At 47.8% G+C, this 23085-nt stretch overlaps 1 protein-coding gene across 2 annotated transcripts in view; it reads left to right on the top strand.

Annotated features, from left to right (window-relative positions):
* The window catches only part of LOC135543614 (neuropilin-2-like), a 67520-nt gene that overhangs the window by 29117 nt on the left and 15318 nt on the right, over positions 1 to 23085 (top strand). For both annotated transcript variants that reach the window (XM_064971019.1, XM_064971020.1), the window contains exons 8-12: positions 9827 to 9971; positions 11420 to 11769; positions 11937 to 12081; positions 22632 to 22712; positions 22871 to 23032. In XM_064971019.1, coding sequence (XP_064827091.1) covers positions 9827 to 9971; positions 11420 to 11769; positions 11937 to 12081; positions 22632 to 22712; positions 22871 to 23032 — 883 coding nt within the window. The remainder of the gene's footprint in view (positions 1 to 9826; positions 9972 to 11419; positions 11770 to 11936; positions 12082 to 22631; positions 22713 to 22870; positions 23033 to 23085) is intronic.

Here is a 23085-nt window from a genome sequence, read left to right as displayed (position 1 = left end):
TTGTCTGAAATATATACCAGTTATCAAGGCCAGGAGAGCTGCTCTGTTGGTGCTCTTCCGATGATAGTGCGGGAATGACCGGGAATTATTTTGAGATTCCTGTTGGGAATGTGTGTTGACATGAGTCATGTCTCTATCCCATGAAGTGTCTTCCTGATAGATTGAGAAAGGAGGGAAGGAGGGAGAGATGGAAAGAAGGAGGGAGGAACCTGCCAAACATGAACAATGGAGTCCTCTGTGTGCCCTTATCTATCTCTGCAATTCATCATCCTTTTACACACACACAAACACACACCAGTGGTTGTAAACACAGCTGGAGTGTGGAAGAGGTGTGTGTGTCCGTGCGTGCTTGAGTTTGCTTATGTTTGTCAATGGGATAAGGTACGAATATAGTACTCATACTCAATGTAAATGTGAACTTTGACCCAGATATGTAAACTCAGCAAAAAAAGGAACGTCCTCACTGTCAACTGCGTTTATTTTCAGCAAACTTAACATGTGTAAATATTTGTATGAACATAAGATCCAACAACTGAGACATAAACTGAATGAGTTCCACAGACATGTGACTAACAGAAATGGAATAATGTGTCAAAATCAAAAGTAACAGTCAGCCACCAGCTGCATTAAGTACTGCAGTGCACCTCCTCCTCATGGACTGCACCAGATGTGCCAGTTTTTGCTGTTAGATGTTACCCCACTCTTCCACCAAGGCACCTGCAAGTTCCCAGACATTTCTGGTGGGGAATGGCCCTAGCCCTCACCCTCCGATCCAACAGGTCCCAAACATGTTCAATGGGATTGAGATCTGGGCTCTTCGCTGGCCATGGCAGAACACTGATATTCCTGTCTTGCAGGAAATCACACACAGAAAGAGCAGTATGGCTGGTGGCATTGTCATACTGGAGGGTCATGGTAGGATGAGCCTACAGGAAGGGTACCACATGAGGTAGGAGGATGTCTTCCTCGTAACGCACAGCATTGAGATTGCCTGCAATGACAACAAGCTCAGTCCGACGATGCTGTGACAAACCGCCCCAGACCATGACGGACCCTCCACCTCCAAATCGATCCCGCTCCAGAGTACAGGCCTCGATGTAACGCTCAAGCGAATCCGACCATCACCCCTGTTGAGACAAAACCGCGACTCGTCAGTGAAGAGCACTTTTTGCCAGTCCTGTCTGGTCCAACGATGGTGGGTTTGTGCCCATAGGCGACGTTGTTGCCGGTGATGTCTGGTGAGGACCTGTCTTACAACAGGCCTGCAAGCCCTCAGTCCATTCTCTCTCAGCCTATTGCGGACAGTCTGAGCCCTGATGGAGGGATTGTGCGTTCCTGGTGTAACTCGGGCAGTTGTTGTTGCCATCCTGTACCTGTCCCGCAGGTGTGATGTTCGGATGTACCGATCCTGTGCAGATGTTGTTACACATGGTCTGCCACTGCGAGGACGATCAGCTGTCCGTCCTGTCTCTCTGTATTGCGCTGTCTTAGGTGTCTCGCAGTATGGACATTGCAATTTCTTGCCCTGTTCACATCTGCAGTCCTCATGCCTCCTTGCAGCATGCCTAAGGCACGTTCACGCAGATGAGCAGGGACCCTGGGCATCTTTCTTTTTTTTCAGAGTCCGTAGAAAGGCCTCTTTAGTGTCCTAAGTTTTCAGAACTGTGACCTTAATTGCCTACCGTCTGTAAGCTAGTTAGTGTCTAGCTAGTTAGCTAGTTAGTGTCTTAACGACTTTTCCACAGGTGCCTGTTAATTAATGGTTTATGGTTCATTGAACAAGCAGGGGAAACAGTGTTTAAACCCTTTACAATGAAGATGTGTGAAGTTATTTGGATTTTTACGAATGATCTTTGAATGACAGGGTCCTGAAAAAGGGACGTTTCTTTTTTCCCTGAGTTTATGTTAAAGCCACCGTGGACTGTAAGAGAGGGGGAGAGTCATCAGCTTTTTTATCCCAGCCTCCTTTCTCCCTTTGGGGCGCCTCTTTGTCTGTTTCAGCTTTGGGTGACAGTGGGGGGCATACAATGTCTGTGAGGCGATTATTTGAGCAAATGGATTTAGAATTAAATAAAAAAACACCCAACAGCTGGACCCCCCCCCCCCCCCCACACACACACACACACACACACACCACCACTGACCTCAGAGCGGGGTGTCTGGACTGGAGATGAGTTTTGACCAGGGGTTATCTGGAGCCATGCAAGATAGAACGTCCTCTGTCCGTATGTATGTTCCGTGACAGTTAATCCAACAATGGTGGCGTCTGACAGACACACAGAGTCCGAGTTAGCCTGGCCCTAAGCCCTTAGAGATCCTTTAAGTGTTTAAACCAGGGAACACGATGGGGGGCATGGCAATGAAAGGAGATTTGCCCTTCTGATTGTCATTTAACAGTTAGTTTCTAGCTAAACTAATGGGCTGGTAATGGGAGTGTGTGTGTGTGTGTGTGTGTGTGTGTGTGTGTGTGTGTGTGTGTGTGTGTGTGTGTGTGTGTGTGTGTGTGTGTGTGTGTGTGTGTGTGTGTGTGTGTGTGTGTGTGTGTGTGTGTGTGTGTGTGTGTGTGTGTGTGTGTGTGTGTGTGTGTGTGTGTGTGTGTGTGCGCATGTCACACTGGTGATATGTCGTCAAGTCAACTACAGTATGAGTAAAGGGCTCGGGACTTCCTGTCCGTCTGCTGAGCGTGTGTGTGTGTTTGCAGTATGTGTTTGTCTATGAATCTGTGCATGTCTGCGTGTGTATTTATTTATGTGCAGAAGTGTGTGCGTGTGTGAGGATGTGTGCCTATACAGCTCTGGAAAAAAAGAAGAGACCACTGACAAATGATCACTTCCTCTGTATTTACTATATATAGGTATGTGTTTGGGTGAAATTGACATTTTTGTTTTATTCTATAAATTACTGACAACATTTCTCCCAAATTCCCCCAAACAATATTGTCATTTAGAGCATTGATTTGCAGAAAATGGCAACTGGTCAAAATAACAAAGGAGATGCAGTGTTGTCAGACCTCGAATAATGCAAATAAAATAAGTTCATATTCATTTTTAAACAACACAATACTAATGTTTTAACTTAGGAAGAGTTCAGAAATCAATATTTGGTGGAATAACCCGGATTTTCAATCACAGCTTTCATGCGTCTTGGCATGCTCTCCGCAAGTCTTTCACATTGATATTGGGTGACTCCACTCCTGGCGCAAACATTCAAGCGGCTCGGCTTTGTTTGATGGCTTGTGACCATCCATCTTCCTCTTTATCACATTCCAGAGGTTGTCAATGGGGTTCAGGTGTGGAGATTGGGTGGTCCTCCATCCACACCTTGATTGACCTGGCTGTGTGGCATGGAGCATTGTCCTGCTAGAAAAACCAATCCTCAGAGTTGTGGAACATTGTTAGAGCAGAAAGAAGCACGTTTTCTTCCAGGACAACCTTTGTACGTGGCTTGATTCATGCATCCTTCACAAAGACACATCTGCCCAATTCCAGCCTTGATGAAGCACCCCCAGATCATCACCGATCCTCCACCAAATTTGACAGTGGGTGCGAGACACTGTGGCTTGTCGGCCTCTCCAGGGCCTCGCACCCACTGTGAAATGTTGTTATTTTTGACCAGTTGTCATTTTCTGCAAATAAATTCTCTAAATGACCATAGTTGTATTTGGAATTTGGGATAAATGTTGTCAGTAGTTTATAGAATAAAATAAAAATGTAAATTTTGCCCAAACACATACAGTTGAAGTCGGAAGTATACATACTTGGAGTCATTAAAACTAGTTTTTTAACCACTCCACACATTTCTTGATAACAAACTATCTACTTTGTGCAAGACACAAGTAATTTTTCCAACAATTGTTTACAGACAGATTATTTAACTTATAATTCACTATATCACAATTCCAGTGGGTCAGAAGTTAACATACACTAAGTTGACTGTGCCTTTAAACAGCTTGGAAAATTCCCGAAAATGATGTCATGGCTTTAGAAGCTTCTGATACGCTAATTGACATAATTTGAGTCAATTGGAGGTATACCTGTGGATGTATTTCCAGGCCTACCTTCAAACTCTTTGCTTGACATCATGGGAAAGACCTCAGAAAGTCTGGTTCATCCTTGGGAGCAATTTCGAAATGCCTAAAGGTACCACGTTCATCTGTACAAACAATAGTACGCAAGTATAAACACCATGGGACCACACAGTTGTCATACCGCTCAGGAAGGAGACGCGTTCTGTCTCCTAGAGATTCATGTACTTTGGTGCAAAATGTGCAAATCAATCCCAGAACAACAGCAAAGGACCATGTGAAGATGCTGGAGGAAACAGGTACAAAAGTATCTATATCCACAGTAAAATGAGTCCTATATCGACATAACCTGAAAGGCCGCTCAGCAAGGAAGAAGCAACTGCTCCAAAACCGCCATAAAAAAGACAGACTACTGTTTGCAACTGCACATGGGGACAAAGATTGCACTTTTTGGAGAAATGTCTGATGAAACAAAAATAGAACTGTTTGGCCATAATGACCATCATTTTGTTTTGGAGGAAAAAGGGGGAAGCTTTCAAGCCGAAGAACCCTATCCCAACCATGAAGCACGGGGGTGGCAGCATCATGTTGTGGGGGTGATTTGCTGCAGGAGGGACTGATGTACTTCACAAAATAGATGGCATCATGAGGGGGGGAAAATATGTGGATATATTGAAGCAACATCTCAAGACATCAGACAGGAAGTTAAAGCTTGGTCTCAAATGGTTCTTCCAAATGGTCAATGACCCCAAGCACACTTCCAAAGTTGTGGCAAAATGGCTTAAGGACAACAAAGTCAAGGTATTGGAGTGGCCATCACAAAGCCCTGACCTCAATCCTATAGAAAATTAGTGGGCAGAACTGAAAAGTGTGTGCAAGCAAGGAGGCCTACAAACCTGACTCCGTTACACCAGCTCTGTCAGGAGGAATGGGACAAAATTCACCCAACTTATTGTGGGAAGCTTGTGGAAGGCTACCCAAAATGTTTTCCCCAAGTTAAGCCATTTAAAGGCAATACTGCCAAATATTAATTGAGTGTGTGTAAACTTCTGACCCACTGACCCACTTCTGACCCATTCTCTCTATAATTATTCTGACATTACACATTCTTGAAATAAAGTGGTGATCCTAACTGACCTAAGACATGGAATTTTTTACTAGGATTACATTTCCAGGAATTGTGGAAAAACTGAGTTTAAATGTAGTTGGCTCAGGTGTATGTAAACATCCGACTTCAACTGTACCTATAAATGGTAAAACCAGAGAAACGGATCATTTTGCAGTATGTCTTGTAATTTTTTCCAGAGCTGTGTGTGTGTGTGTGTGTGTGTGTGTGCGTGCGTGCGCGTGCGTCAAAGTATGTGTGGGAGCAGGGTGCCGACACATGGATACAGCAGCTGGAGGTCTCTAGTCATTGTTCCGTAGTGAGCGACAGAAGGTTGGAAATGTCAGCAGTTCTCATAAAGCGGATCTGAAGAATCATGCAAGTAACACCAGGGCCTTATTCATTAGTGCACGCAGTAGCAAACAGAAAAACGAAAGTAAGCCATTCTTATTGGACAAATTCAGTTGACTCCCTCCCCTTTTCAGCCTGTTTGCTTCAGTTTGGTTCCTAGTAAATACACCCCATGTCTATGATTTTGACTGAAATGGCAACATAGCATTTGTGCCAAATTGCTATTCCTCTTCCTCTGTGAGCGACTGGCAGTTTATTGTTGGAGCATGTGTGATTTATTAAATAGGCATCATGCTATTCACACATGCACATCGTTACTTGACACAGCTCTCAAACATACACACATGCACTCATAAAGACATACACACATGCATTCACATTCGCGTACACAAACACACATTGTGCCTGAATGGAGGAATCACATTAGCCCAAATAATAAACAGACATGGTGTGTTTTGCAGAAATGCATTGTCTTACTGTGCTAAATCTGCCACTCTGTGACCTGGGAGAAAAACAGCCCACACTGCAGTTACAGCCTGTTACTCTCAGTCACACACACCAGCTGTGTCAAACACACACACACTCAAATGTAGAAACACACGCATTTACGTATTTACGCAGGCACGTACACACACACACACACACACACACACACACACACACACATATACACAGGCATGTCTACACACTCAAGCACATAGACACACACACACACATAGGCGTGTAGACACACTTACACCTAGCACACACACACTCACCCACACACTAACCCACGCACACACTTGCAGTGTGATGAGAGAGAAATGAGGGAAGTGGGGCAGAGTGGGAGACATTGACAAAAACAACTGTGTGAAGGGGTGAGAGACCATTTCAAAGGAGTACCTCAGCACACACACACACACACACACACACACACACACACACACACACACACACACACACACACACACACACACACACACACACACACACACACACACACACACACTCCTCAGCCCTGCTGGCCCCCTCTTCAAGCCACTAGTGGAAAGCAGCCAGTTGGAGCCAATTGTCAACATCTTCATACGGAGCGAGAAACGGAACGCGGGAGGGAGGGAGGGAGGGGGAGGGAGGGAGGGGGAGGGAGGGAGGGAGGGAGGGGGGAAGGAGGGAGGGAGGGAGGGAGGAGGGAGGGAGGGGGAGGGAGGGAGGGAGGGAGGGGGAGGGAGGGATAGAAAGACAGAGAGAGAATGTCTTGTGCAGAGCTTGGCCACATCTCCCTGTGGTGCCATCAGCTTGAAGGGAAACACAGCAGGGACAGAGAGAGAAGGCAAATGGATCATCTCGGAATGAGTTGAGTCTCTCTCTCTCTCGTAAGTCTCCATTTGTTATTCTTTGTTTTCTCTCCATCTTGTTTTTAGAGAAGTGTTTTCATCTGGGAGACTCAGCCCAGTCTGACACTATCTCCTTCCACTCCCCTGCACACACTCACACACACTCCTTCTCTTTCGCGGTGACCCCATTCTTCTCCGGAGGGTCATCAATAGTTAAATATCCATGGTGCCTCTGTTCCGCCGGTGTCCATCCGCTCCAGGCATTTGACCGTCACATAAATGTGGGAGGGGTTCCGGGGTGTGTATATGTGTGAAGTGGTGCAGCAGGGCTAGGGTAGGGTGGGTTAAGGGGTTCGTTGGGGGGTTCGTTATAATTTCATGACCTGCCACACGAGGAGACAACATGACAATGTTAATTATTTAGCCCTCTTTGCCCTGTGTGCTGTATAGAGGCGGAGCTAGACTGGTTACCCCCCCCTCCATTCCTTCCCATCGTCGGGCAGATTACAAGGTTTGCCCAGACGACTGGCTGAATGACACCCACAGTCTGCCAGAGCAACAATGGGACATCCCATACCATCACATACAATAACACACACACATGTAATTTGCATGAACACATGATGTACATAGAGCATACACATGCTCTAACAAAAACTCATGCACACTCATATACCCAAACATCAACTCTAACCCCACACACACACACACACAACTTTATGACCCTTCTCCTGTTTCCAGCAAATGTCCAGGTGTCTAATGAGCGGAATGACCTTTGACCCTGCTGATAGGGTAATTGAGGTCAGGGGTAAGGATGTAACTAGAGAGAGGAAGAGGAAACAGAGTGGACTGGGGATGTCTGCAGCACGAATCTCCTTCTCCTGTCCCCCACCCTCTCTCTCTCTATTTCTCCCTCTCTCATATCCTTCTTTATTTTCTAAAAACCCTCCCTCTCACCCTCATGCCCCCCCCCAAAAAAAAGTTCTATTGAATGTGTCTGACATCACAAAATGGAGTTCTAAAATGTAGTTTGGGCCGTTAAAAGGTAAGTGACATTATCTCTATACCATCTGGCAGTAGGTGAGAACTGGCTATGTTTACTTGTGGAGGGCGGTTTGTGGTTTGGACTCATGGGTGTTAGGTTAACACACATGCGTATGAGCATACACAGTGCACAGGGCCAATCAAAATACCGGGGGACAGAGTGGCCTCGGACACAGGGAGAGGAAGATCGGAAGAGAGTGGAAAGACTATAGTGAGGAAGAAGAAGAGAGAGTGAAGGAAAGGTTGGTAGAATGACTATAGCCTCCGATACATAGAGAGGAGAGAAGAGAGGAGAGGAAAATATAATACAAATAAAGTCAGAGAGAAGAAAAGACGAGGAAGGATATAGAGAGTGAAAGAGAGAGAGGGAAAGTGAGAGAATTACCATAGACACAGACACAAAGGAGAAGAGCGAAAGAGACGCATTGAAGGCACATTCAAGTATTTGACTAGAGGCCTACATTGCATATGACAATAGGCCAGCATTTCATGCAAAATCATTGCTTTAAATAAGCCTTATTAAAACCTATAGCTCTGGCGCCCTCTGTGGTCAGTTGGTGTAACGATTCTCCCTGGCTGTCAATCTGGTGCATTTTAGGCCACGATACACGTTTCTACACTGTCTGTCTGTGTCCCAAATGGTACTCTATTGTCTTTGTAGTGCCCTGGTCAAATGTAGTGCACTACATAGGACATAGAGTCCCATTTGGAACACAGACAATGTCTGCTTTAACTTATATTAAGCTTTGGCCTGTGGTCCTTTCTTCTTCTGAGTTCCTCTTATATCTGGAGTTGGGGGGAGAGGGGGGGTTGGTTTCAGACTGGCAATGAGCCTCACTGGAGAGAGAGAGAGGGGGAGTGGAACAGAGAATGGAGAGAGAGTAGAGAGAGAGAGAGATGTTTTGATGGGGTGTGGTTGGTGGAAGACCTCCAGACTGGATAGAGGGATAGGACATGGGGTGGGTCAGAAGTCTCTCACCATTGATTCCTCCCACGGGCATGAGGGGACGTCTGTTGTCTGTCTGTGTCCTTCCCCTAAACAAGGGAGAGGCTCCTCTCCTTCAGTCACATTTACCCTCTGACCTCTAACCTCGCTCCCTGAGGGGTCAAGAGAGGAAGGGAGGTGTAAGGAGTGGGGTGGACGTTCAGGACGGATGCCACAGAAAGTAGTCCTTGGTCTTGTCCTGCCCTTCTGCGGAGACTTCCTGTTATTGTTACAGAACGCCCAATCCTGTCCAACCTTGCCCTGTCATGTCCATCAAGCATTTCTGTCCACTGTTCAGTCCCCCCAGGGTGGTAGTGTGTGTGTACAGTGGGGGAAGGGGATGTGTGTTTGGGATGTGTGTGTGTTCGTAGCGTGTGTGTCTGCCCTTCCAAACCCCTACCATCCCTCACCGTTTGCCCCACAAACACAGACAGACAGCTGGGTGGGTGTCATTGGATCTATGCTTAGGTTGTCTGTGCTTAGCTGGGGCTCTGTGTGTGTGCAGCGAAGCGAGACTCACACTGCGGGCTATGGATGTTTGTGGTAGAGAGAGATTGCGAGGAAGAGAGAACTGAAAACTTCCTCGCACACTTTTTCACTTTTTGTAAAAAATAAAGTCCCAAGAGGACAAAAATCCCTTCTTTTTGACACGCACAGCTCATAGCTCCACGCACCTGCAGATTGAATTTACATTGACATGTTGGTAATTTAGCAGATGCTCTTATCCAGAGCGATTTACGGTCAAGAAATTGAGCGCAGCAATCCTCTCCTTTCACTGTGTCACTCACTCATCCCCTTTGCGCCAGCTGATGTATCGAGCAGCAACAAAGGCTATCCACTTCTGTCGGTGTGTGGCCATCTTCAACACCGTGCCCTAGCACTGCTGGTGTGTGTGTGTGTGTGTGTGTGTGTGTGTGTGTGTGTGTGTGTGGTATAAAATGTGTGTGGTATCTTTTGATTGGTATCAGCGTCTAACCATATACCCCTCTCTGTGTGTTCTCCAGGTGTTCCATGCTAACACAGACCCATATGAGGTGGTGTTGAACCGCATACCCCAGCCCGTCTTAGCCCGCTTCGTACGTATCCGGCCTCAAGTCTGGAAGAACGGCATTGCCCTGCGTTTCGAGCTCTACGGCTGCCAGATCATAGGTGTGTGTGAGAGGGAGCCACGGGGAAACAGGTGTTTCAGTTATTTTGCCTTAGATACTTGAAGCATCCTTTACATTATGTCCTCTGTCCTCCTCCACGTCAAAACAGAGTCTTTTTGAGAGTCAAAATGTGTTCCGGCATCTCCTGCACTGTCAGTGAAGAAACTTAAAATATCCCCTTCGAAGAAATGCCAGCCAGTTTATGCATTAACTACGCAGTAACATGAGCACACACACAAACAAACACACACACACACACGCACTCACACACGCAAACATAAGAACTTCCGACAGCAACCAGAGCATTAGTCTAATCAAGGTTTTACTCCGTTCTCAGCCAGCACGTCTCCAATCACTTCCTCCTCCGCATTCGTCTTTTCCCTCACTCTCATTCGCTCTATATTTCCACTATGTTTCTGCTCTCCGTCCTCCTCCTAAATTTCTCCCTCGTAATCATTGTTTTCTCTCACTTTCTCGCTCATTCCATACTCTGTTCTTGCTTTTCACTCTTTCTCCCTCTCTCGCTCCCTCTCCACCTACTCCAATTCTCTCTATCAATAGCCTTTCTCTACCTCTGAGTAATTCTCTGTCTTTCCCCTTTTCCCTCTCCCTCTCCCTCTCCTGCCCTTTAAACTGTTTTTTTGACTTCATGATATCAACCTACTTTCTCTCAACCCCTACAATCTTGCAGATGCAGTATGTCACAAGAATGGGTCACAATCAATCATTCATGACACTCTTGTTCACTTGTAAATCTTGAACTGTGATTCACAGGGGAGAGAGAGTACCACTCATTAGCTAGTATTGCAAGTGCATGTTAGACTGGCTCTCACCGTTCAGGTACACACATAGTCACTTGAAGACAAGCACGATGACCTCACGTCGATACACACAGTCACACACACACATGCATTTCTGTTGCCATTTATCCATAATTTACATTCATTGCTAGTGCAGTGAGATAACAGCATGAAACTTTGATCTGTGTGCTCTTAAACCGTCAACCCTACTAATGCTCTCCTCTCTTCTCCTCCTCACTCTCTCTCCTCTCTTCTCCACCTCACTCTCTCTCCTCTCTCGGTCTCACTCCCTCTGTCTCGTCTCTGGTCTTCTCTCCCCTGTTTCTCCCTCGGTCTCTTCCTCGCTAATCTCCTCTACCGTCCTCTTTCTCTCTCTCTACCTTTCTCCCTCGCTCTTTCTTTCTTCTCTCTCCTAGTTCCATCTCTCTCTCTTCCTCCTCTTTCATCTCCTGTAACCCCTCCCCTTCTCTCCCTCCTTCTCTCTCGTTGCTTCTTTTACAGATAATATGTGAGGGTTGAAATGTGATAGTTTTGTGTAATGTATGACATTTACCCAATAAAGGGGATTTTGATGAATAATTTCCCTTCCCACTCCCCCTCCCCTCCCTTCCCCATCCCTCTCCCCACCCATCTTCTTCCCTAACTTCAGATGCTCCGTGTTCAGAGATGCAGGGCCTCCTCTCTGGCCTGCTCCCCGACACCCAGATCTCAGCCTCGTCAGCTCGAGACATGCTGTGGTCCCCTGGGAATGCCCGCCTGGTGGGCAGCCACTCAGGCTGGTTCCCCAGCCCCGCTCAGCCCCTGGCTGGGGAGGAGTGGCTCCAAGTGGACCTGGGTGTCCCCAAGACTGTCGGGGGGATTATCACCCAGGGGGCGAGGGGCGGAGAAGGGACAAGCAGCACGGACAACAGGGCCTTTGTGAGGAAGTACCGCGTGGCTCACAGTCTAGACGGGAAGGACTGGGGGTTTGTTATGGACAGCAAGACCAGCCTGCCCAAGGTGGGTGTGGGGGAGGGGGACATGTGTAGGGGTGGGGGTGATTTTGGGGTTGTGTGTGCGTGCGTGTCAGGGTAAAGTATGATTATACTCATGTAAATAATCGACATAAAGAGTTTTGCCACAGGACATTTCAATATTTCTGCTTTATTTCTGTGTGTGTGTTGCAGATATTTGAGGGGAATACCCACTACGACACCCCTGAGCTACGGCGTTTTGAGGAGACCCTGGCCCAGTTCATCAGGATCTATCCAGAGAGGTGGTCTCCTGCCGGGATCGGGATGAGAGTAGAAATATTGGGCTGTGACGTTCCAGGTAAGCCCGTGGTATTCTATTAACATTCTCAGCTTAGACACATGCACACTCCTCTCCCCACCAGAGACTGGGGTTCAATCCCCGCTCCAAACATTCAATCTGTTTCTCCTCTCTGTCATTTCATAACTGCCAAAATATCCTACAAATATACACTACCGTTCAAAAGTTTGGGGTCACTTTAGAAATGTCTTCTATTCTGGTTAGAGCCAGTTTGCACTGTTCTGTGAAGGGAGTAGTACACAGCGTTGTATGAGATCTTCAGTTTTTTGGGAATTTCTCGCATGGAATAGCCTTCATTTCTCTGAACAAGAATAGACTGACGAGTTTCAGAAGAAATGTGTTTGTTTCTGGCCATTTGGAGCCTGTAATCGAACCCACAAATGCTGATGCTCCAGATACTCAACTAGTCTAAAGAAGGCCCGTTTTATTGCTTCTTTAATTAGCTGTTTCCAGCTACAATAGTCATTTTGTAACGGCGTTCTTTGTTTGTTGAATGAGAGTCGGACCGAAATGCAGCGTGTTGGTTACTCATGTTTTTTAATGAAACAAATGAATCGTGGTACATGAAATAACTGATATAAACAAATAACAACAAAACGGAACGTGAAACCTAATTACAGCCTATCTGGTGAAACTACACAGAGACAGGAACAATCACCCACGAAATACAAAGTGAAACCCAGGCTACCTAAATACGGTTCCCAATTAGAGACAACGAGAATCACCTGACTCTGATTGAGAACCGCCTCAGGCAGCCAAACCTATGCAACACCCCTACTCAGCCGCAATCCCAATAACTAAAAAACCCCACTACGAAATACAACAACATAAACCCATGTCACACCCTGGCCTGACCAACTAATTAACGAAAACACAAAATACTAAGACCAAGGCATGACAGAACCCCCCCCTAAGGTGCGGACTCCCGGACGCACCTCAAAACCATAGGGAGGGTCCGGGTGGGCGTCTGTCCATGGTGGCGGTTCCGGCTCGGGACGTGGACCCCACTCCATAAATGTCATAGTTCCTCCCCTTCGCGTCCTGGGATGATCCACCCTCGCCGCCGACCATGGCCTAATAGTCCTCACCCAGAACCCCACTGAACTGAGGAGCAGCACGTGACTGAGGGGCAGCTCGGGACTGAGGCAGCTCGGGACTGAGAGGAAGCTCGGGATTGAGGGGCAGCTCGGGACTGAGGGGAAGCTCGGGACTGAGGGGAAGCTCGGGACTGAGGGGAAGCTCGGGACTGAGGGGCAGCCCGGAACTGAGGGGCAGCCCAGTACTGAGAGAAAGCCCAGCACTGAGAGGAAGCCCAGTACTGAGATGAAGCTCAGGCAGGTAGTAGGCTCCGGTAGATCCTGGCTGGCTGGAGGATCTGGAAGATTCTGGTTGACTAGCAGATCTGGAAGAGTCTGGCTGACTGGCAGATCTGGAAGAGTCTGGCTGACTGGCAGATCTGGAAGAGTCTGGTTGACTGGCAGATCTGGAAGAGTCTGGTTGACTGGCGGATCTGGAAGAGTCTGGCTGACTGGCGGATCTGGAAGAGTCTGGCTGACTGGCGGATCTGGAAGAGTCTGGCTGACTGGCGGATCTGGAAGAGTCTGGCTGACTGGCAGATCTGGAAGAGTCTGGCTGACTGGCAGATCTGGAAGAGTCTGGTTGACTGGCAGTTCTGGAAGAGTCTGGCTGACTGGCAGGTCTGGAAGAGTCTGGCTGACTGGCAGATCTGGAAGAGTCTGGCTGAATAGCAGATCTGGAAGAGTCTGGTTGACTGGCAGATCTGGAAGAGTCTGGCTGACTGGCAGATCTGGAAGAGTCTGGCTGACTGGCAGATCTGGAAGAGTCTGGTTGACTGGCGGATCCTGGCAGACTGACGGCTCTGGCTGCTTCATGCTGACTGACGGCTCTGGCTGCTCCATGCTGACTGGCGGCTCTGGCTGCTCCATGCAGATTGACAGCTCTGGCGGCTGTTTCTTGCCGACTGACAGCTCTGACTGTTCCATGCAGACTAACAGCTTTGGCAGCTCCTTGCCGACTGGCAGCTCCTTGCAGACTGGCAGCTCCTTGCAGACTGGCAGCTCCATGCAGACTGGCAGCTCCATGCAGACTGGCAACTCCATGCAGACTGGCAAATCCATGCAAACTGGCAACTCCATGCAGACTGGCAACTCCTTGCAGACTGGCAGCTCCTTGCAGACTGGCAGCTCCTTGCAGACTGGCAGCTCCATGCAGACTGGCAGCTCTAGCTGCTCCATGCAGACTGGCAGCTCTGGCTGCTCCAAGCAGACTGGCAGCTCCTTGCAGACTGGCAGCTCCATGCAGACTGGCAGCTCCATGCAGACTGGCAGCTCTAGCTGCTCCATACAGACTGGCAGCTCTGGCTGCTCCATGCAGACTGGCAGCTCCATGCAGACTGGCAGCTCAGGCTGCTCCGAACAGGCAGGAGGCTCCGGCAGCGCTGGAGAGGAGAAAGGCTCTGATAGCGCTGAACAGGCGGGAGACTCCGACAGCGCAGGAGAGGGAGAAAGCGCTGGCTGCGCTGAACAGGCGAGGCGCACTGAAGGCCTGGTGCGTGGTACTGGTACTGGTGGTACTGGATCGAGGACACGCACAGGAAGCCTGGTGCGGGGAGCTGCCACCGGAGGACTGGTGTGTGAAGGTGGCACAGGATGAACTGGACCGTGAAGGTGTACTGGAGAGCCTGAGAGCAGGACTGGCACAGGACGTGCAAGGCTAGGTAGGTACACAGGAGGCCTAGTGCGTGAGGCTGGCACATTTTACACCAGCCGACTAACACGCACCTCAGGACTAGTATGGGGCGCTGACCCAGGTGCCATTAAATCCCCGACACGCTCCGTCGGACAAATCTTGTACCTAAAGCACCAAAGTAGCAACTCCCTCATTACTCTCTCCTCCAATTTCCCCATTAACTCCTTCACAGTCTCTGCTTCGCTCACCTCCAACACCGGTTCTGGTCTCCTCCTTGGCTCCTCACGATAAACAGGGAGAGTTGGCTCAGGTCTGTCTCCTGACTCAGCCACTCTCCCTCTGAGCCCCCCCCCCAAGAAATTTTTGGGGCTGTTTTTCGGGGTGTCTTTCGCCGTGTCTTTCTTTTCGACTCCATTCTCCTATAGCCCTCTTCGCACTGCTCCAGCGAATCCCATGCGGGCTCCGGCACTCTCTCTGGGTCGGCCGCCCACCTGTCTATTTCTTCCCACGCCGTATACTCCAAGCCTCTGCTGTCCATAACGTCCTCCCTTCGCTGCTCCAGCTGCCTGTTAACACGCTGCTCGGTCCGTGTGTGGTGGGTGATTCTGTAACGGCGTTCTTCGTTTGTTGAATGAGAGTCGGACCGAAATGCAGCGTGTTGGTTACTCATGTTTTTTAATGAAACAAATGAATCGCGGTACATGAAATAACTGATATAAATAAATAACAACAAAACGGAACGTGAAACCTAATTACAGCCTATCTGGTGAAACTACACAGAGACAGGAACAATCACCCACGAAATACAAAGTGAAACCCAGGCTACCTAAATACGGTTCCCAATTAGAAACAACGAGAATCACCTGACTCTGATTGAGAACCGCCTCAGGCAGCCAAACCTATGCAACACCCCTACTCAGCCGCAATCCCAATAACTAAAAAACCCCACTACGAAATACAACAACATAAACCCATGTCACACCCTGGCCTGACCAACTAATTAACGAAAACACAAAATACTAAGACCAAGGCGTGACACATTTACAACATGAACAATGTCTACACTGTATTTCTGATCAATCTGATGTTACTTTAATGGACAAAAAATTAGCTTTTCTTTCAAAATCAAGGACTATTCTAAGTGACCCCAAACTTTTGAACGGTTTGGGTATATTTTTAAAAAGTGTGTGGGCGTGTGCATACTATATATCATCTGTGAGTCTACTGGATACACGATTAGGGAGTTGGAAAGCAAGTGGAAGTGGAAAAATCAGGGGAGTCTTGGAAAGAGTGAAGGTTAAAGTTACAGTGAGTGGAGAAAGGGTTGGACGGGTTTTGAACAATCTGTCCCAAGGGTACCATGCACGCACACACTGCTGGTATGGTCCGCTATCCAGATGTGAGGTAGTAGACACATCTGGCCTCTCACTGCTCACTACTCCCACTGGGCCTATGCAGGACACCTGAGCTACAGCACCAGACAGTGGGCTCAACACCTACACACACACACGCATACACACACGCATACACGCATACACACACGCACACACACACACACACACACACACACACACACACACACACACACACACACGCACACGCACACACACACACACACACCTCATCTCCCCTGAACTGGTTCTAGGCCCCTCTCTCTCTGTTCCCACCCTGACTAGGATGTTCAACACATACACATAAACACACACAGACAGACACTATAATGGCTCCTAATGGGCCTACACAGGACGTCTGCGCTGAATTCTCAACACCTACACCTACACACTGTAATCAGTGTTAGGGGAGAGCTTGTGTGTGTGCGTGTGTATGCGTGCGTGTGTGCGTGTGCATCTGTGCGTAAGGAACACAGCCCTGTTCGGTGGTGTAAGGAGGATGTGGACCTCTTAATATTTCATCCCACTCCTCTCTGACTCACTCACTATGCCATTAGAGAGGAGAAACAAGACCAGAACCCTCCGTTAACATAGAACAAGAGGACACAAAACACACACACACACTCTCTCTCTGACAGAATAACAGGCTAGTGCCCTTTGTTAGGGACCCTCAGTACCACACCCATGATTGGCCTACATGACTGACTGACAAATGAGCTGCATTCCTCCCCTCCCTACATCTCTCTCCTTGCTGTCCTATGTCACTTCCTCCTCGCCCCATCGCTTCCTGCTGCTGCCCCCAGTGGGGTCTACACACAGGCCCTGGGATTCACACCGGCAACCCTTCACCTTGAGGCCACAGCCATTCCGGTGTTAACCCTGCCACATGTAAAAGACATTGAGACCAGGTGAAAGCCCCGTGTTAAAGCAATCTGTCACAGGCTCCTCTTTATTGGACATGGAGGACATCCCAGAGAGATGGAGTAGTTTAACACCACACTGGTGTTCAACAGAGCATTTGGTCCACAAGTGTTCACAGTGCGAGAGTGCGGGGGGGTTGGAGTGCTATGCCTCGTAACACAGGAGGGAGGATTGTAAATCTTTTGTCACCCCTCCTTGTTTCTCCCACCACCTCTCTTTCTCATTCTCGCTCTGTATCTCTCTCTCTCTGTCTCTCTCTGTCGCTCTGTCTCGCTCTGTCTCTCTGTCTCTCTGTCTCTCTCTCTCTCTCTCTCTCTCTCTCTGTCTCTCTCTGTCTCTCTCTGTCTCTCTCTGTCTCTCTCTCTCTCTCTCTCTCTGTCTCTCTCTGTCTCTCTCTGTCTCTCTCTGTCTCTCTCTGTCTCTCTGTCTCTCTCTGTCTCTCTGTCTCTCTGTCTCTCTCTCTCTCACACTGTTAAATCCCACACATGGCTCTGTTCTCTCCTCTCCTCTCTCTGTTCCCACCCTTAAGCATAGTGCGTGGGTCTGTAAATGTTTTTGTTCTTCTTATTTCCTCCACTCTCCTCTGCTGTTTCTCATCACACACTCCCCCTCTCTGTTTTCTGCTGTCCATTCCAGGCTCTTTGGTCTCATTTCTTACACACACACACACACACACACACACACACACACACACACACACACACACACACACACACACACACACACACACACACACACACACACACACACACACACACACACACACACACACACACACATGCCTTGGACACAAAACTCTGCCTGGATATCTCTTTCTGCCTTCTTTCAAGATCAACTTCGGAGGTTTCTCTTAGGCTTTGTTTTACAGTCTTCAAGGACATATTGGGCTCTATTTGAACCTTTTACTGCAGTGGGCTAAATTAGGGTCACACAGAGTGCTTCTCTGTAATCTTAAACAAATCTACTTTGAAACAAAAGTATATACACCTCACAAAAAATTGGACATATTTTTGGGCAGATTTTTTAAAATCATGTCTATTAATTATGAATTTATGACAAATATTAATGACATTCTGGGTTTTGATGAATAAATAAATTGGCCTGTCAACACATTTCATGGCTTAATACTGCATGCTGTTGCCTCAGGTTGCGTTGTCATCGACTACAATTAGGCTGGTGGCACGGAATATTTTCCGAGTCCATTGTGGATTGAGTCCATTGTGGATTGAATAGCATAGGCTCCAGTAATGAGTAATAGCACAGTAACAAAAAATATTTAAAAAACAGCTGGTGTTTGCTCAATATGTTTGGAGTGTTGACAGTCATAATTGTTGTAATTGGCGTCAATGAATAAAGGCCTTTACGCATCGCACTTCAAATAAATAGTAATACTAGGCTCCTGTGAATTGTCTTGTATGTGTGAGGCACGTTCTCAATAAGCCACATGTAACCTGGGCCTACCGCTGATATGGCGTTATAGGACTGAATCAGTTGAATATGTTTGGAGGAGTGCGTCTTCGCTAACTGGACAAGACGTGCTCTTTGGAATGGGGACGTATACCAGCCGAATAGAGTTGCCTGTGCACTGCAGGTAGGCCTATGTGAATTGGGTATAATGCAAACGCATGACGACGAAGAGTGAAACATTTCAGGGGCGGCAGGTAGCCTAGCGGTTACAACGTTGGGCCGAAAGGTTGCTGGATCAAATCCCCGAGCTGACAATCTGTCGTTCTGTCCCTGAACAAGGCAGTTAACCGTCCACGCAGGCTATATGCCCATCATGGAAAGATAGATGCGATAATCCGATGACAATCTTATTGAGAAACATTTAAGTTTTGTTTGATTAAAAAACAAGCCAGTGTAGGCTACCCTTACCCTACTACAACGAAACAGCAATGTAGGCCGACATTGTAAATAAGATTTTGTTCTTAACTGACTTGCCTAGTTAAATAAAGGTTAAATAACAAAAATGTAAAAAACATTTGGAAACCTTTTATTGATAGTCTTTTTGGCTAATGCATGGCCAGGATAAGAATGACACCAGACACATTGCTGTTGAACCAGCTTTATATAATCTATCTTTCCATGTTGGGCATGTAGCCTGCGTGGAGGGGTTTTTACGCACATCCAAATAATAACAGGAGCTGGCTAAAATCATGTACAATAGTACATAGATTGAAAGGGGATGTCTGCTCACTGTTTTTGCTGCTCCCAAACTTGATGTTTTAATAAAGCTTTGGTGATTTAAGATTTATTTCAAAGTGAGCGAATGGATTGAGCAGGACAAAACAAATGCATTGGGCAGGACTTAAAAAACTGCCTTCATTGACTGCAGGGGAGGCTATGTTTGGTTTTTAATAATAATACAAATAAATGGGGGGGGGACGTTTTTGTGTCTGTCTCTTGTTCTCTTGCTCCATGTGCATGTGGGTACTGTACGTCATGGCTGGAAAGGCTGCACTGCTGCTGTCTTATTGCTGAAACCAGCTTTTGGTTGGTCTTAAATATCCTCACGAGCGCTGCCTGAAATTGGCACTTTGGCGTAAGTTTTTACGGACACAGCTCAAATATTAACACCCCTCCCACCTCAGCACAAGCAAACTCAAATAACAGGTACATTACCAATCCAGGGTTTGAAAACAGAAGAGCGCCGGCTTTAACAGGTCGAATTTGCAAAGGAACGTGCGTTTGACAAATGCGCTGGTTTAATGTGTGGGCGGGCGGGCGGGCGTGTGTGTTTGTGAGTTTTACAGAGGCTCTTTACATAATTGACATTTTTTTCTTGCTCAAATTTTGTTGAGTCAGATTGTTCAGCGAGAGCTATGGCTGTTTTCCAGAAGAGAGGGAGCGGAGTAGGGGTCTGGGGGGGGTCGAGAACAGTGAGCAAAGGGAAGGGGTGGAGCGCTGTTCACTGTATTCTCTGAAACATGGCAGTTCCCCTGGTGCAGTTTGTATCAAGCGTCTCAGTGTAGGACTTCTGATTTAGGATCGGTTTTGCGTTATTAGATCACAGCAGATGACATAACATCGATAAGAGGGCTGAGTCGATCCTAAAAAAACAATCTTCCTACTATAAGACACTTGATACTGTACATATGGGCCCTGTACTCCTTTCCGGTCTGAGGTGCAGGCCTCATTCTCCTCGACTGCACATTGACTCTGTACCGCTACCCCCTGTATATAGCCTCTCTATTGTTATTTTACTAATAATGTTTAATTATTTGTTACTTATATTTGCTTTTCTTTTTACTTAACTCTTTTTTCTTATAAAACTTCTTAAAGCATTGTTGGTTAAGGGCTTGTAAGTAAGCATTTCACTGTAAGGTGAAATACCCGAAATACCTGTTGTATTCGGTGCATGTGACAAATCACAGGGGCTGTTCCTGCACGAGGGTCCCTCTCCCTTGAATGAGGAGGCCTTCTGATGCATGAGGCCTTCTGATGCATGAGGGGACACTCTACCTGAATAAGGAGGCCTTCTCCTGATTGAGGGGATCCTCTCCCTGCACGGCTAGTCCATCTCCTGCTTCTGCTGCACGAGGAGGCCCTCCTGCACGAGGAGGCCTTCCTGCACGAGGAGGCCTTCTGCGCAAGGAGAAAGGAACAGTGATACTGTATAAAGGCCGGCCTCTCGACGCAGCTCTGTGGCTGTGTCCTCACACATGTCAAGGAGTGGAGAGCCCTCGGGGAGAGGCAGGCAGGTCATAGCTCTCCCGGTACCCCTGACACCTCTGTCATACACACAGACAGACACACACACACACACACACCCCTGTCACACCCCACAAAGGTCAATCTGTTTCCACTGTGACAAGGCCTGACCTTTGAAAGCACAGAGATGCAGTGGCTTGTACGAATGGCTTGCGCTAAGGGGGATAAAATAACAGGATACACGGTCCTCGGATGTGAAAAAGGTTAGAGAGGAGTAGGGGGTTAACATATTTCCGGTGGGGTCCCCATAGCTCCTTGGTGATTAAAATCTGATCGGCCAACTAATTGCCTCAGTAAAGGGTGTGACATTAACGTTAGGCTAATGTCACGCAGTCAGAGAGCTCAACAGCTGGGCAGTATTCTTTCATGTAGCGCTATTTTAGCTGTGTTTTTCCACAGCGCCAGACGTCCGGCTGTGTACGTTTCATTCATTTCATCCGTTTAATTTTTTCCTCACAAGCAGTTGTGTCACGATAAAATGTCAAAGGATCAATCAACTATGGTGTCCATATTAGGACAGACTCAGTCCCAGCAGGACTCGTTTCAATCTGTCCTAATATGGACAATGTAATCAACTTCCCTCCATGTTTGTTGTCGTCTGTGTTTCTCAAACGCCCGCTCAATGCTAGCCATGCCCAGGAAGCATCATTACACGGATGTAGCTATTATCTAGCAGCTATGTCTTTGGACTGCAGATGCATCCAGATTCTGCACTAGCAGTCTTGCTATCCAGATGTTCGAGTTTGGTGTGTCTCTCCAGTCATTGCACTCTCCTAAATGACATCTTGGGGAAAGTATGAATGCTTGGGGGAAAAAATGTTTTGCCATCTTGGATACAGATTTTTACATAGAAATGATCAGAAAGCACAAGTATACTCTGAGGCAGTGGTTCCCAAACTTTTGGAACGGAGCCTGGAACAGAGTTTCCACAAATTCCCATGATGCGATATATGGGGCCATGGGTGCATGATAATATCATTAGGACCTTGGTTAGATTGTGGTTAGAATGCAGAGATGACCCAAACCTTTCCGTCTGTCATTGCATAACGGAGCCAGGGTTGTCCCATCTGGTCCCAATAGCATGGCCACTTATCGCCGATAACATTCCTAATGCAGTTTGTAGACCATGTGCTGCTGGAAGGAGTGTGTGTGTGTGTGCACTCGCATGCATCCGAGTGTGTGTGTGTACGCGCTTGCTCGTGTGTGTGTGTGATCATCCATTCGAGGGTGAACTAGCTAGGCCCATTCATCCCCCATGGAGCCAGTGGTGTCTGGCCTGTCCTGACAGGGCCCCAGCCACTGGTCTGACTGGGCTGTGGATGGAGGTGGAGACAGTGGAGACGGTCGAGACCCATGGAGGGAGGGAGATGTCTGAGCTAACAGACCCATGGAGGGAGGGAGATGTCTGAGCTAACAGACCCATGGAGGGAGGGAGATGTCGGGGCTAAGAGACACAACATGACTGGGCTATCACCGCCTGGTGATGACTGGGCTATCAGCCTGTCACCTCGTCTGGGAGGGGGGGGAGGGAGGGAGGGAGGGACGGGGGGAGGGAAGGAGCATTGGAGATGACCTCAGACTCTCATTTAGGTGTGTGGAGTAAGCACTAGTTTGTGAGAAGCAGTCTGTGAGAAGCAGAGATTGAGAGAAGCAGAGATTCTGTGAGAAGCAGAGATTGAGAAATTGTATTCATGGGCAAACTGTTGATTAGTCAGAAAGCTGTGGTCACATTCACAATACCATGTTGTTTCATTGAGTATGTTTCATTTTGAGCATCTTGGATGTAACTGACAACACTTATGTGTTGTGCCTCCATAGAAACCAGCACGCTGGCTGACACAGCCACGCCGACTTTGTCTGGTCCAATGGAGAGTAGCACTGCCCAGCGGTCGGGCAGAGGTGAGTGTTTATAAGCATACTGTGTGGAAATGTTGCAAACTTTATGTTTGTATAATATTGTAGAATGTTTGATGGTTGATGTCTCTCGCTCTCTCTCTCTCTCTCTCTCTCTCTCTCTCTCTGTCTTTCTCTGTCCCTCTCCCACCCTTTCTCTCCAGGAGCTAGCTCCTCCCCTCCATCAATGGGTGGTGTGTGTGACCTTGAGCAGGGTCTGTGTGGCTGGACTCACGACCTCAGCGCCCCTCTCCATTGGTCCCTCCACAGCAGCTCCAAAGCCCCAGCCCAGGGCCCCAGCCTGGATCTCGCTCTGCCCCCCGCCGGTGAGTCTCCCTGAGCATAGCACAGCTAGCTTCCCCCCATAAGTCAGGGTTGG

This window comes from Oncorhynchus masou, chromosome 7 (genome assembly GCF_036934945.1).
Source record: "Oncorhynchus masou masou isolate Uvic2021 chromosome 7, UVic_Omas_1.1, whole genome shotgun sequence".
NCBI lineage: Eukaryota > Metazoa > Chordata > Actinopteri > Salmoniformes > Salmonidae > Oncorhynchus > Oncorhynchus masou.
Note: the sequence above shows the minus strand (reverse complement) of the source record. Positions and strands in the feature narration are given on the sequence as shown.